The sequence below is a fragment of the Panicum virgatum genome, chromosome 3K (assembly GCF_016808335.1).
Source record: "Panicum virgatum strain AP13 chromosome 3K, P.virgatum_v5, whole genome shotgun sequence".
Lineage (NCBI taxonomy): Eukaryota > Viridiplantae > Streptophyta > Magnoliopsida > Poales > Poaceae > Panicum > Panicum virgatum.
In genome coordinates this window covers 7,441,652-7,456,880 of record NC_053138.1, presented here as the reverse complement: position 1 = coordinate 7,456,880, position 15,229 = coordinate 7,441,652, and the positions used below count along the sequence as shown (strand labels likewise).

The following is a 15,229-nucleotide window of genomic DNA, read 5'->3' as shown; positions in this document are numbered from 1 at the left end:
ATTCAGATCGTGATTCAGAGTTTTGAACATGCAGTTGAAGGTTCCTAGAGTTGAAATGGATTCATTGTTCACTGGAAGTTGTCGAAATTGCAAATCGGAAGAAACAAGTGAAATGTGGAATTACTTATATTATTTAGTGGGGTTATAGGCAAATGTTAAGTGATAATTAAGCTGAATATACATGATTAATCTTCTACGAACAATATTTTGTAAACATTTGTTGCTATTAATACATTTGTAAAACAAGCTAGCGAATACATTATTCCAGTAGCGTATAAAAGGAAGCCAGACACTTAACCATAATTACATGCTTACCGATTCCAAACTTATTCTATCAGGGAATAAAAAAACTTTAAAAAGCAATTAGCAATATTTCTAGTCATCGTCATCATCCTACCGAATGAAACCGGCGCTTGATCACTCACTGGATCCAGAACGTGGGACACCTTATGGCTCGGCCATGGCCATGTCCTTGGCAAACTCGCCGTCGTGAGCGTGGCCGTCGACGACGACAGAGACCGGCACCTCGTCGGCGTTGCTCATGTCGTGCTGCTGCACGACGAGCACCGACGACGTCACCCCGTGGCCGGAGGAAGCGAGGGCGTCGCCGATGGGCCCGAGCTCCGGGTGCTCCGCCGGGCGCACGGCGAGCTGCGCCACCATCGAGGACGGCAGCCGGCCCTTGCCGACGACCACCAGCCCGTACTCCCCGCTCTTCCCGATCGACACCACCTCCTCGATTACGTTGCCCACCACCACCCGCTCCTCGAACCGCACCAAGGACCCCATCCTCTGCCGGAACTCCGCCACCGCCGCCTCGTCCAGCTCCTGAATGCGCCATGGATTTGGATCAAGCAATTAGCAGAAAAGGCCATCTCCTGAATTTGATCCTGAAGTTTTTAATTGGATGGAATTGGGCTGAAGTTAATTAAGTTACCTTTTCCTTGCGGGTGTCGACGACGGCTGTGGAGAATGTGTAGCTGCGATCGGCGTTCTTGGTCTTGGACGGGCGCAGGGTAACCTCCGACTGCTCCTCACTGCCGGCCTTGCCGTCGACGAACCGCACGACGGTGACCTCCACACCGGGGTGCTCGGCCATCCTGCCGGCGAGCTCCAGCGCCTCCCTGTCGTCCGGCCCGCCGAAGAACACGACGCAGACGCCGTGCGCGACCTGCTCCGAGCTGACCTGCTCGCCGCCGCCGAAGCCGCGGTCGACGAGGACGGCCACCGAGCATGGCGCCTCCCGCAGGATCCTCCGGTTCACGGCGCGCCACTCCGGCCCGAGGTTCTCGACGTCGTCGCCGTGCCCCGTCTGGCGCTTGTGGAACGGCAGCACGACGAGCGAGACGCGCTTGTCCTCGGCGACGGCGGCGACGTCGTCGTGGATGGTGTGGAGCGCGGACACGGCGGTCATGGGCCGGACGCTGACGTGCCCGAGCTGCGCGTAGGTGCCGAAGGCGACGTCGACCTGGTCGTGGGGCTCCCCGGCGCGGCGCGGGCGGAGGAACGGGAGCCCGTTCCGGCGCGCGGCGCGCGCCATGAGGATGGAGGAGGTGCGCTCGGTGAGCTCCACCATGCGGAGGATGTAGAGCTTGACGAGGCGGCGCGGCTGCGTGTGGCCGCGGATGGTCTCGATGAGGTTGATGAGCGCCGGCACGTCCTGGCCGCCGTGGATGCAGGCCAGCACGCGCAGCTCCTGGGCGCCGGCGCCGGCGCCGGCGGCGGCCGACGGGGAGGAGGGCGCCGAGGGGGCCGCGCCCTGGAGCTTGCGGTGGTGGAGGCGGCGGCGGCCGGAGGCGCGCGCGGGCTTGTAGATGGCCATGACGGTGGGCGTGGTGATGAAGGTGGTGACCAGCGCCATGAGCACCAGGATCGCGAACGTCTCCTCGTTCAGAACCTGCAACGACACGACAGCAGATGTTTGCAAGTTTGGAAAAATTGCGCGGAAATTTTGATTTCCTGCAAATTTCGTAGTGATTCTTTTTCTTGATCTTGGCAGCAAATATTAAGCAAATTCAACTTGGCCTGCGGTAAATTGATTTGAGATGCTGGAGGCCGCATCGTTTGTTTGACACGCAGCTCGATGCTGTGACGGCACGTACGCGGGGACAAATTTGTGCATGACCGACAGGTTGACATTTGAATCCCATCTCTAGTAGACGACAGGACCCACATGTCAGTTGCTTATGCATGCTGGTGCTGACATATTGTTGTAAGGAGTTGGTTTGCATCTGATATATTTTATTATGATCGAGGCGGCACGACTTGAGTCACTGAATTTGCTTCTGCATACATACGTTTCTAATTGAAGGCTCTAGCTGATTTAAACAAGTTAGTTTCTCTCCAACTTTACAATCGCAATTACTAACTTTTTGTAGCTTTTACTAATATTTGTTGATCAAAACAGATCAACAGCTGTCCAATTTCTGCAATACCACAACGCGCAACCTACCTATACCCTTTACGGTTGACGCAGAACAGTCATCGGAGACCTTGGAAGCACTAGCACCGCAATGCCTTTGTGTCACGTAGTGACTAAGGAAAGGTCATTGCTTGGTCGCCCAAGAGATGAAGGTTCATGGTAGTTCTTGCTCATTCTACAAGGTGCGCGCGCGCTCCACTTTCCAACGCACCGCGAAGTCAGGCGTCGGGCCTGACATGACATGGTTAGGGTGTCCGTAATGACTAGCTATTTAACTAATTAGATTTGATGTGAGAATAAAAAATGTAGGAGAGAGTAGTCACTAGCGACGAGTAAATAGCTAGTCTATTTCACGTAGCCCAAGAACATGTGATAGGAGTATGTGGGTCCAATAGTATAAAACAGTCTTTTCTTTCATATCTCACCTCCACATCAGCAGACTACGTAGCTAGTACTAGCTATTACCATTGCAGATGCCATTAGAGCATCTCCAAGAGCTCTTGTATCTATGGGTAGCTAAAATCCTGATATAGCTATTATGTAAAACAAAATAGCTAGCGAAAAAGAGATGAAATCCAACAGCTTGTTCAAAATCTAAAATGGGATGGCTAGCGCTCAGCGCTAGGCAAAAATAGCCAACGGCACCCTCTGGATAGAAAACGAGGTAGATAGAGAATCTGTTGGATATGAGTTTTTTTTTGTTTTTTTAAATAATTTACTCAAAATACAAGAGCTCTTGGAGATAGTGTTCCCAAAGCGGAGGAGGAGGAGGAGGTTCATGCACGTTTGCCGTGCTTCCTTCCAGCAGTGGCCGCTGCTGGCTCTAGGACTAGGAGAGCTACCTCTGCTGTTCGCATCTGTGACGTCGCCGATGGCCTAAAGAAACCTAGTCACGGGCAGCTATGGCGTGCGGCACTAGAAAGAAGGAAAGGTAGCCACGATGACACGCCCATTCCATGAATCGCATGGTCAGGCACCAACGGGAACCAGGTGACCTCTGCTTTTGTCCTCACATGATCAACTCCTGTTTGGCTCCATGCATGCAACCTCATGCTCTCTCAGTGAAGGACAAGTCCCGAAAAAAGAGAGAGGAAATGACTTTTTTTTTTCTTATGAAAAGAGAGGAGAAAGAACTGTGAAAAAAAGATTGCACATTAAGGACGAGGCAGTCAGGCAGATAGATGAAGGAGAATCCCCTATTTTGAATGTACCTTTCGCTCCCTGCCGATGTTGAGCACGATGAGCTCGACGAGCCCCTTGGTGTTCATGACGACGCCCAGCACCAGCGCCTCCCTTGCCGACATCCCGCACGCCATGGCCACCCCGAAGGTGCCGGCGATCTTCCCCGCGCAGGCCGTGCCGATCACCAGCGCCAGCATCGCCCACGCCGCGCCGCCGCGGATCGCCGCCACGTCCGTCTTGAGCCCGCTGGACGCGAAGTAGAGCGGCAGCAGCAGCTCCGACACGAGGTCCTCCACCCGCGCCGTCACGCGCCCCGCGAAGGCGCCCTCCTTGGGCACCGTCAGCCCAAAGACGAAGGCGCCGAAGATGGCGTGGATCCCGATCAGGTCCGTCGCGAACCCGGACGCCAGCACGCCCGCCAGCGTCGCGGCCACCCAGGCGTCGCCGCCGCCGCCGTCCCCCGCGGCGTCGGCGCGGCGCGCCACCCACGCCATGGCCGGCTTGACGGCGAGCATCCACGCCGCCACGAACGCGGCGCTGCACAGGAGCACCCAGAGGGAGGTGATGGGCCCGCGGTCCCCGCCCCCCGAGATGGCGACGGCGAGCGCGAGCAGCACCCAGGCGGCGACGTCGTTGAAGGCGGCGGCGGCGAGCGCCGTCTCCCCGATGGGCGTGGTGAGCAGCTTGAGCTCGGCGAGGATGCGGGCCAGGACGGGGAAGGCGGTGATGGAGAGCGCGACGCCCATGAAGACGAGGAAGGGCGCGTAGCCGGCCTGGTCGGCTCCCGGGATGGCGCGGCGGAGCACGAAGGCGACGCCGACGCCGCAGGCGAAGGGGAGCGAGATCCCCGCGGCGGCGATGGCGAAGGCGCGGCGGCCGCTGCGGCGCACGGAGCGGAGGTCGAGCTCCAGCCCCACGAGGAAGAGGAAGAGGAGGAGGCCGAGGCTGGCGACGGACTCGAGCACGGGCGCGCTCCAGGGCGGGAAGAGCGCGCGGAGGTAGGCCCCGTTGCGGCCCAGCGCGGAGGGCCCCAGCAGGATGCCCGCCACCATCTCCGCGATCACCTTGGGCTGCCGCAGCGGCCGGAGGAGGAAGGCGAGCGCGCGGCTCACGACGAGGATGAGCAGCGCCTGCAGGATGAGCAGCGGGAAGGCGAAGTGGAGCGGGTCGTCGCCCTGCCACACGCCGTTGGAGGACGTCTTCACCGCCGCCATGTCCGCCGCCGACGCCGACGCCGACGCCGACATGTTGGCGCGCATGCAGGGGACGGGGAGGCGAGCCGGGCGGATTCAAACGTACTACGAGGCAGTGGCTTTGTTTAGTAGCTGCAACTGCGAGCGGGAGAAGCGGGGGTCCCGTGATCCGGCGACTGCGAGTCTGAGCTCGACGGAGACGGGCGCGAGGACCCTTTTGCATGTGAAGTGTGGCGTCACTGACGAGTGGGCCATTTGCCTCTCTCGGTTTAAAAGGTGCTAGCGGTCGGTCGCTGTCCCAAAACTTGTTGGGAATGGCTCAATCTGAATGAAAATCACAACAGATTTGATTTTCATTTGACAACCTACCTAGCTACTAAGGTCAGTCGCAATGAAAATTTCATAAAGAGTTTTATAATTTTTATGAAATGTGAGGAGAGTTTCATTATCATAAAATCCATCTAGCACGATTATCTAGTTCTCAGTCTAGATAACTGTACTCATGAAACTTCCACTGAGACTGGTTTAATCAGTACTCTGGGTAATGTATTATCCGAGCGTCATTTTCGGCTAGCCGTAAGATCAGCGTAATTGACCGCACTACAGTGCTTGCCCAACTTCCCATGGATGACCTCTCGCCTCCACATGTTTCAAGCGTGCTAACTCGATGGTTTTTGGCTTATTTTGACAGGCACTTTCTCTATCATTGTGGAGGGCGACGCACCTCCCCATCGCTCAGGGAGGAAGTGCCCTTGATCGCCTTTTGCACGGTATGCCAACTGGTCAGCTAAACCCACACGGATGTCCTCTGAATCCGTGGGATGGTGAGACTCAACTTTTCCTTGTTTGTGGCTAGTTTGAGGATACGAGAGTCGCATTGATTTGCTACCAATTTTTGCCATGCTAAATCAAAGCAAACCGATATGTTGGCTTGTCAAAGTTAGCGCATGCCAAATTGTTGGTAAGAAATTATGTATTTATTTGGTTTAGTGCCAACCAATACCTTTCTCTATTGTAAAGTTTAAGAAGTTTCCAATAATATTCCATGATCTAGGTACTGTATTCTTTGATAGTCAAATCTTATCAGTTTGCTTTGATTTTAGTATGGCAAAAATTAGAAGCAAATCAATCAGACTTTAATTTCTTATTTCGTTCCCCCTTTTACACTACGTACACTCGTCAGGCAGGCAGGAGGTACTGTCTACTTTCTTTTTTTTTCTTGCTTCCATTTTCTACTAGTACTAAGTACTAGTTTAGTACTATAGGCTGTGTTTAGTCGCGAAAAAGTTTTGATTTTGGTACTGTAGTATATTTCGTTGTTATTTGACAAATAATGTCTAATCATAAATTAATTAGAATTAGAAGATTCATGGTACTGTAGTATATTTCGTTGTTATTTGACAAATAATGTCTAATCATAAATTAATTAGGATTAGAAGATTCATCTCATGCTAATCAGTTAGACTGTGTAATTAGTTTTTTTTCAAGTACATTTAATGCTTCATGCATGTGTCGAATTACAGTTAGACTGTGTAATTAGTTTTTTTTCAAGTACATTTAATGCTTCATGCATGTGTCTAACAATTCGATGTGACGGATACTGTAAAAAAAATTTGGGAACTAAACAGTGCCATATGCTACACTGCTACTACCACCTTCTGATCGAGCAAAGTCAGCTACAGAGGCCAGGTCGATACATGGGAGCCGAACACGTGTCACGCTCCTGCTTGACTTCTAGCTCCGCGCAGTTCCCGCCGGGCCGGCCTTTGCGCCACCTCGCTACGTGCGTGCGTACCAATAGCAACCGCCGTGCAGGACTTGTCACCATCGGCCGCGCTTGCACGATTCTTTCGGACGGTTATAGTTAAATTGCTACTCATATTTCTCCCCACTAAAATTTGACTAAAGTTTTAGGCCCGATTTGTTTTCACTTAGTTTATAATCTAAGCACGGCTGAGGAAAACGAAGATTTTCTCGTTTCTCGCTTCTCATAGTTCAAATCTCTGAAACGGATTACAATAGAAGCAAAAATAAGCGAGGCGTTTGATGAGATTATCACTTATTCCCACCGATATGCTGATTATAATCGGAAATAAACAGGGTCTTAGTCTACTGCATTTGCATTTATTTTTAAATAATCTAGTGCTAATAATTAGTATTTTTAAACATTAGCACTCATATCCCCTTCATCCGAAAGAGCTTGCCTAGCACTACTATAACTAACCGAGCTACGCTAGACATAATTAACCGACCTACATGAGCTATATATATTACTCTCCCCATTTCAAATTATAGGTCATTTGACTTTTTTGACTCCAAATTTGACCACTCGTCTTATTCAAAAATTTAAGCAAAATATCACTTCTTTTGTTGTGAGTTACTTTATCAATACAAGATCTTCAAAAATGACTTAAATTTGGCAATATTTGGTCTCAAACTTTCTTGCGCTAGCTAGTGGAATGGTAGAACGAAGCAAGCGCCGACCGTCCATTATAAATAAAGTAAATAAATGCGGGGGGGGGGGGGGGGGCTACGGCTGCCAGTGGCGGAGCGCGAGTCAGAATCAAATCCATGCCACCCTATAGAATAGATGGCTGGAGGAGTTTGCGGGATTAGAGTAAGTATTATAGCAGGTAAGCAAGTTGAATTCTACATGGAGGAGAGAGAAGAAAACAGATGCTTGGCTTGCCGCCGGTTGAGACAGGCGGATGGATCTCTGCTCGTGGGCCCAGGCGGAGGCGTACGCTCACACGTAGCTTGCAACGGGCGCAGAAGCCGGCGCATGCCCACTCACGCAGCCAGCCAGCGGGCTGCATTATTAAACCTGCTCTTACACGAAGTCATATAGTAGTAAGCTAATAGTTACTGCTATCTTCAGAAATCCATCTTGGGCAGGGGGACCTCATCACTAACCAGGTTCCTCCCTAGTTAATAAAGCACTCTCTTTACCCGCAAAAAAAAAAGAACAGGAGCAATATATACTTATGTTATGGAATAATATATACTTTTCTATTTTTGAACACCTGTATAATTTGGGACAGAGCTACGGAGTAAAAGAAGGAGGAGGAATATATACATGCACTATTTTGCCCAATCATTATAATTCGTAAGCAAAACTAAAGGATGAATCCAGCTGATGAATGAGAGTACCTTACATCCTCGATGTGGTTCAAATGACTCTCGAGCTATCTTACCTAGTTGTGTCAGCCGAGAGGGAAGGTTACTAAGTACAGTTAGGCCAATTTCAGTGGAAACGTCATCAGCACAGTTATCAAGACACTAAATTAGATAATCGGGCCAGAGGAGTATCATGATGATGTCACTCCTATCACATATTCTATGATACTCCTTCCTCTCTCTTCATAATAAATCTTTCATGTCAGCAAAATTAATATTCATGACACTCGTACCGAAATTGACCTTGGCGACGAAGAACCGCCGATACTTTTGAAGCTTTACATCATCTGAGTGTGTCGTGTGTGGCACGAGGGATCGAAGTTGACCCGCGTGCAAACGAAAGCGTACAAACTCCTCTGTCGCGTCGTCCATTGTTGTCACATGATGAAGATGGTTTCAGGAGTAATAATAATCCCGTTCGCTTAGCTTTTATTTTATAAGAAGGTCAGAGACTTGCTTGCTGGAGGGTCAACGCACTCCTCTCGGCCTATGTCTCTGTCTCGATCATGCATGTGATCGATACAGTAGTGCGAGCATGGTGTCACGGGGCAGGGATGAGAACAATAAGATTTATAATTTTTTGGTAATTAGCAAATCAGAGCGTCCTCCGTGTTCATCTCGATCACACACGCCTCTCGACCCCTTAGTTGCATGATGAACAGATGGGCTCCGATCGATCCTCCATCGCGTGAGTAACTTCATCGGCTCACATGTATCATGAGTGCATGACTGCGCGTATGCATACGCATACGATGTCTACTTGCATTGTTAGTTGACGGTCTCGCACGCACGGGAACGGCATGAAAAAGTATCAACCTTTTCAAAAAAAAAGAAGAGGAAAAAGTATCTAGGAGAATGAATACATGATTTGTTTTTTTTAAGAATGAATGATCTTAAGCTACCGGCGGTTCCTTGCATTTTTGGAGCAGGTTGCTGTAAACGACGAACTTGGGCTGCGGGAAAGGAAAGCCTCAAAGGCTGGTCGATTCGAGAGAGCCGGCCCTTTAACATATTAGTTGGGCCTCAAGCGAGCTGGACCGGGCTGCGTTGCTCTGTGTCTGCTGGACTTCCATTTGAGTACGTATTTGTGAGCGCCTACGTTTGTAATGTGTTTCTAAAAAAAGGAATACATACTAACATGCACAGTCAGTCAGAATCACACACTTATAAGTTATATACCCATATAAATAGACAACAAAAAGAAACACGTCCACTATTTTAAAACGGAGAGATTGTATCTTATATACAAGCAAGGAAAATTGCTTCGGATGAGCACGCACGCATGTAAATTAAACTAGTTGATCAACTCGAGTGCTAGCTGGGGCAATCCGCTATTGTTTTTGCACTTGCAGACCTTCCCAATGCAAACTAAGACGGCGATTTTTATTTTTAGGCTCATAATTCATGCTCATGACACTCTAATCATGCTCCTGATATCTTTCTTTATACGAACCACGCTCCTAATAATTCGACTTAAACAAGAGCAGCGATAGATACATAGATGGATAGTGCCAAGACGATAGCTAGTATGACCGCAGCACTGCCGCACGCATAGAGTAGTGCTAGCGACCTCCCGGTGGAAAGGTACCTGGCGCCGATCGATGGATCGATCCATCATCCATGGCCGTTGGCTGTTGGCAATTGGCATGGCAATCGATGTCTCTGCAAGTTGGGCAAGTGGTCTTGGGTCTTTGGAGACAGGGAAAGCGACGACGACGGCTACTTCATCCTCCTCAGGACCCGCAGCTTGCCACCCTGATTCCTGGAAACCATCAGCAGCCGCACAAGTCGCTGTCCAGGATTTGGATGGATGGGCAGGCATCCTCCTCCCTGCAGCTTTCCCTCTCTCTGAATATGCCTGAATGGAATCTCTCCCTCCTGCCGCCTTTTCAACTTCAGCTTGCAATCACATAAACAAAATCCATTTCCTGCTGAAACTGATGAGCTTGCCCGTCTCCCTGCCTTTGAATGCTGAAGCTACTGTAGCAGGTTAGGCACAAGCGTCGGTGTCCTACTACACCAACGCCAATGATGTGACGAAACCAGGGGCTCTACTATTTAGGATATGTTTATTCACTGACAATCAGAATGAAAGGACAATGGGACGTGGAGAATGGAAAACCGCAGGGACAGGGTGTGTACATGCCCACTGATGATGATTAAATGCCAATAATGCAGGTGCCTCTTACAGCATTATTATCTGCTCTCGTTTCCTGAAACAAGTGGCTTTCAGAATACTACCTCATATTAGTCAGGTACAACAGCATCCATCGTCTGCCTACTTTCCGACTTAAATACATATGCCTTTCCGGAAAACCAATTGCACTTGTGCACCATGTCATGTACATTTATGCATCCTTACAAACAAGTACAAATTGCGCTTACATGAGGAGACATGCTCTACAACTCCCTATTCTGAAAGTACTAGCAGCAATCATACAAGAAGGTAGGAAGGAGGCAGGAAAACAAGACAAGGTGGTGAAGCAGATGTAGGAGGACAACAACATCTCCACTAAAATAATTTACAACAAACGGCTGATGCATGTATCTGTGTCAGCATCCAGTAATCCCCTGAATCAAACAAAAGCTCAATCATTGCTCCAGCGATTTGCACCTCCCACCAAACATGCTCCTTTTTCGATCTTCTCATATCTTTCTTTTTCAACATGTGCCCAACACAGCAGAGGCTGGGAGATTAACACCATCTCCAGTTTCTCCATTGCCAGCGACCATAGGCTCTACATTGATCAACTCCAGCGAACATCACTGGCCAAAAGTCTTGCATTGCTTCTTTACAAATATACTGTCATCTCCGAAATTTCATGCGATAGCAGAGGGCTGAAGGCTTAGATGAACCTTCGGCATGTCCCATCACCATTTACCTTGACAGAGCTGGCAATTGTGGGTAGCAGACAATGGAGCTAGAGATACCAATTTGGTCAGGAAGTGTATCACTCGGACTGCCCACAACATTCTGGATTCCGGAGTGGCCATAGTTTCAGCCTTTCAGGTACATAATTTACAGGATACATTGGAGCTGACTGTATCAGTCGCCTTCAAGCTTTGGATTCTTTGGAGACAGAAACTGAGCCTTAGTTGTAATAGCCCATCAGTGTTTTCCTTACCCTATCGACAACACGGTTCCTATTAGTTGGGCTGGTGGCCAAAGGGAATTCTCTGCTGTCGTCCAGGAGGAATCTGTAGACCTCCCATTGACGCTCGGATGCTGCCTGTCTCCCAATCTCAGCCTGAAATGAACAAGAGTAAATACTAATTCACAATGAACTAACTTTCTACCTTTTAAGGATATTCGATCTAGAATCCTTACAGAGAAAATGCAGATTCCAAGCGCTTTCAGAGCAAGAGTAGCATCATAGAACACGCGCGGTCGTCCCTTCCCAGATAGCTCAACCGGGTTGGCAACAAGGAGTTCTGTGTCAGGTCCACGACTGACAATCATCACTCTAAGAGAATGGAGCATCTCAGACCTCAGGCGTGACCGCAGAGCCTCCTGTTTCTCAGAATCTATAACTTTCTTGCCATCTACTTGTTTGACAAAAAGATCAACCTCTCGACAACCTTTATTAACTGACCCTTTCTTGTCTGATCTGAACCGCCCATAAAATATCTGAGGCAGAGTAGCAAATCATGATATAAGAAAATGCACAAGTTAATTTAACTGTATACAAGTATGGTCATGCACGGCTCCAAGTACCTGAATGTTGCAGTCCTTCATAGTTCTCAAGATGTCATAAATGAATCCCTTCTGATCAGCGCAAATAATCTGGACCAGTGTGTGCGCAGGGCTCAGGGAATTGTCAAAGTTAATGGTGGCCGTCTGAACCCTTTTCAACTCTGCACTAAGTGAACTTGAGCAGATCTCACTGTCAGCTAGTTCCACCCTGAACAGTTCCTCAGCAATTTTCGGAGGAAGAGAAGAGAAACCTTGCTGGAACCCTTCTGCGGGCAGAACCTCACAGCTTATGGAATGACCCAAGGTAGCAATAAGCGTCGAGCAAGTCTCTTCTTGCCTTTCTTTCGTGTGCAACAGTTCCCTTCAGACAGAAAGATGACAGTCATGTTTTTGAATTATTGTGTGCGATGTAAATAACCCACACCATTTGGAACAAGCAGCGTGTTAAAACTGAGGCTAATATGTCAGCTTACATGCCGTCAGTGATAAAGAAGAGATCCACAACTCTTCCATCAGGCGTGGTCGACACCTTCACTCTGTGGATTAAAAGCTCCAGCTCCGATAGTATATGCGTCACGTCTGCAAATCACACATCACAGTCAGTCGAATTACAATTTCACAGAGACTTTTAACATAAGGCGTGGATCATGTACATACCATGTAACAGTCCTTTGCGGTCAGGTAACAAGAGCTTGAGGAGGTAGAACTTGGGGGGGCCTGGCTGGCTGATATCGTGGTAGAAAGGGATGAAGTATGAGGAAGGGCACATGGACATGAGGCGGTTCTTGAGGCTCGCCCACCGTATTTTGATGGATGAGGAGCGGGGCACCACCCAGAACACCACAAAACACCAGTGTCCGTCGGTGGATACATCTGCTTGAATGGTGAAATACTTGAACGTTAGTCAACAACAAAGGACTGCGCATATGCAGAATTATGACTTGCAGGTTGTAAGGCAGGAGTGAACAGCCAAACAAGCGCATCTTTATCCCGAGCAAGCAGCTGCAGTGTACGGCACCGTCTAACATAGAAGGCACTAATGATTATAACGACACGACATGAACTGTAGCTAGATTGGTGGCAACTTGGCAGTATATAAGAAAAGAAAATGAAGCCTTTCCAGAAGGGCAAAGAAGAGCAGACAAATAACGATGAAATGAAAAGAGATAGATATCGCCACTACACCACACAAATCAAACGAGAAATTTGGAAAGGAGATGAACTATTCTTAAAGACAAGAAAAGAAAATTCAATTTTTGCTGCTGAGTCTATCCAAGCTACTCAATTCGCAATCGCAGGGAGGCAGCCGAGCCTGGGGAAACCGAATTCAATCCAGAGAGCGAAATCGAGGGAAATCGTGGGGATACCGCCGCGGGTGATGCGGAGGCCGAACTCAAGGATGGTGCGGCAGAGGTCGCAGCCGAGGCCGGCCTGGTCGGGGCAGTTGACGGTGATGGCGGTCTCCTCCCCCTCGGCGGCGGCCAGCTGCATGACGACGGCGTCATCCCCTCCCACCGCCGCGGCCGCGGCCGCGCCGCCTCCCAGCACCATCCCGCCCACTCCGCCTCCTGGCCGCGCCGCCACCTCCCCCACCGGCATCACCCGGCCCCGCCGGCGAGATTCCGGATCCTTCCTTCCTTCCCTCCCCTCCAGCTCCCTCCCCCTCCCCCTCTCTCTGCTGTTCCTTGTCCTCTCCTTTCCGTGGAAAAAAAACCTCGGAGCGCCGAGCTCCCGGTCGCGGCGCTTATATACAAATAAAAAGAGGGGAAATTTGTGGGGGCAATCAGAAAAAATAGAAGCGCGAGACGGCAAGAGCACGATGGGTGGCGGGTGGTGGTGGCGTCGCCGCAGCGGCTCGGCGGCGCGTCGATATCTCAGCGCTGGCTGGGCCGGGCAAACCGCGCGCACGAGACAGGAGGGGCCCACCTGCCATTGACTGCACGCGCCGTACAGGTGTCTCCCCGCCATAAAAGGCTACGACTACACAGCTGCCGCCACGCGAGGCCCAGCGCAGTTAGGTAGCTTGTGCACGGTTGGCCCGTGGGTGATACGCGAGATGAAGAGGGGATCTAATCTAACCCGTTCTCGATCTCTTGCATCCAGCGTCGTTCGCTTTAATCAGCCGATAATATTTTTCTCTTACACCAAACCAGTATTAATCACCGGCTAACAGGCAGCTAGCAGTATTTTTCTCTCACAACAAATCAGCACCAGCCATCGGCCACAGCCAGCCGAACAGAATGTGTCAAACCAACCAAAAAAAAAGTGTATTACTAGTCTACTACTCGACATACTTATTTTATTAGGGCATTTAGTGTATTATTATTATAGGATATTGTACATTTGTATGTGCAATATCCTATTTTTAAGAACAAGCAAAAACATCCACATGTTATAAGTAATGCTATTATGTTCGTTGTTGAAGCAGATAGCTAGTGTAAATTTTATCGTTATTTTCTATCTGTCTTGTGTAAATTTTATCGTTATTTTTTACAGTGTTTTTTCGTTTATATCAGTTGTGGTTCTTTATTTTGGTGCAGGCCCATACAAAATTCTTGGCACCGATGAGTGAGGAAGCTCTCAGGCAGTTGTTTATTAGCTAGATTATTAAAGATGTAGCACAATATCGACTCACCGATCATATTCCGATCCAATACTAATTAGAGGCTAGATAATAAAACTTCCATGTGTGTGTATGTGCCTGTCAGGAATTAGAGCATATGTATAAGCCAATCGCTTGTATACCATATAGATAAGGGAGGAAATATAAACAATAAGGGGCGGAGCTAAGAAAAATACAAAGAGTGGCACTTTATAGTATATGTATGATATTAAAGTTGTCATGATAAAAATCTATATATAAGTGACACGTGGTTATCAATTTTCTGGGTGTGGCCAGACCCACTGCTCTCTAGCCTCCGCCTCTAATAATATCTTATTATTACTAATTGGAGGCTCATTTTGAAGCCTTCAGATGAAGTCATCTAGGATTATAGGTGGACAGTCTAAAAAATAGAGAAATCTAATAAATTCTCACAAAAAACAGAAACATCTGGCCATCAATTAAGCAACTTTAATTATAATAGCCATTAGATCTGTTATATTTTTCTTATAAATTACCCACCTTTGCCATTATGAAAATAGACTAAAGTAACCCCCTAAATATGTATCTAAATTACCCACCTCTGCCAATATAAAAAATAATATAAAGTAACCCCTAATTTTCATGTAAATTATCCACTTATGTTATTATAAAATAGTATCAAATAACCATATATATATATATATATATATATATATATATATATATATTGTCTATTCAACACCAGGGTGTTGAATATTATTAACACACCGATGGCACCACCCAACCTAATAAAATTTATAAACCATTGCTGCAGATAGTTACTACATTCCACCAGCACGCATCATCAATGCAAGTTACTCCGGCGATATTAATGTGAATCAATAAAAGCTCACAACCTCTCTTTATTTCTTTCCTTTTCTCTCTCCCCTCTTTCAAAGTCAAAGCTCCCCAAGCAGCAACACCATCATTCTCCGCCA

General features: G+C 48.5%; 2 protein-coding genes across 3 annotated transcripts; both read right to left on the bottom strand.

The window, feature by feature from the left end:
- Positions 1 to 185: 185 nt before the first annotated feature.
- Positions 186 to 4,900, bottom strand: LOC120697230 (cation/H(+) antiporter 20-like). Its single transcript, XM_039980390.1, has 3 exons — positions 3,634 to 4,900; positions 938 to 1,897; positions 186 to 828 (listed from the first exon to the last, which is right to left on the bottom strand). Exons 1-3 carry the CDS (start codon positions 4,861 to 4,863, stop codon positions 448 to 450), a joined length of 2,571 nt encoding a protein of 856 aa, XP_039836324.1. The 5' UTR covers positions 4,864 to 4,900; the 3' UTR covers positions 186 to 447.
- A 5,375-nt stretch (positions 4,901 to 10,275) lies between these two features.
- On the bottom strand, positions 10,276 to 13,332 carry LOC120697229 (ACT domain-containing protein ACR9-like). 2 transcript variants are annotated; one of them, XM_039980389.1, is made up of 6 exons: positions 13,036 to 13,332; positions 12,326 to 12,541; positions 12,142 to 12,247; positions 11,690 to 12,029; positions 11,303 to 11,602; positions 10,276 to 11,222 (listed from the first exon to the last, which is right to left on the bottom strand). In XM_039980389.1, exons 1-6 carry the CDS (start codon positions 13,265 to 13,267, stop codon positions 11,067 to 11,069), a joined length of 1,350 nt encoding a protein of 449 aa, XP_039836323.1. In that variant the 5' UTR covers positions 13,268 to 13,332; the 3' UTR covers positions 10,276 to 11,066. The 2 variants fall into 2 exon arrangements, with proteins under 2 accessions (XP_039836323.1, XP_039836321.1); XM_039980387.1 differs by having other exon boundaries at positions 12,326 to 12,544; positions 13,036 to 13,326.
- Between the last annotated feature and the right edge of the window lie 1,897 nt (positions 13,333 to 15,229).

Excerpts from the sequence above, each read along its gene's own strand:
- LOC120697229 (XM_039980387.1), bottom strand. The coding sequence starts at position 13,267 with ATGCCGGTGGGGGAGGTGGCGGCGCGGCCAGGAGGCGGAGTGGGCGGG. Across the intron at positions 12,545-13,035 it reads CCTCCGCATCACCCGCGGCG|CAGATGTATCCACCGACGGA; the intron begins GTATCCCCACGA and ends TCACCATTCAAG. Across the intron at positions 12,248-12,325 it reads CCGCAAAGGACTGTTACATG|ACGTGACGCATATACTATCG; the intron begins GTATGTACATGA and ends TGTGATTTGCAG.
- LOC120697230 (XM_039980390.1), bottom strand. The coding sequence starts at position 4,863 with ATGCGCGCCAACATGTCGGCGTCGGCGTCGGCGTCGGCGGCGGACATG. Across the intron at positions 1,898-3,633 it reads ACATCGGCAGGGAGCGAAAG|GTTCTGAACGAGGAGACGTT; the intron begins GTACATTCAAAA and ends GTGTCGTTGCAG. Across the intron at positions 829-937 it reads TCGACACCCGCAAGGAAAAG|GAGCTGGACGAGGCGGCGGT; the intron begins GTAACTTAATTA and ends TGGCGCATTCAG.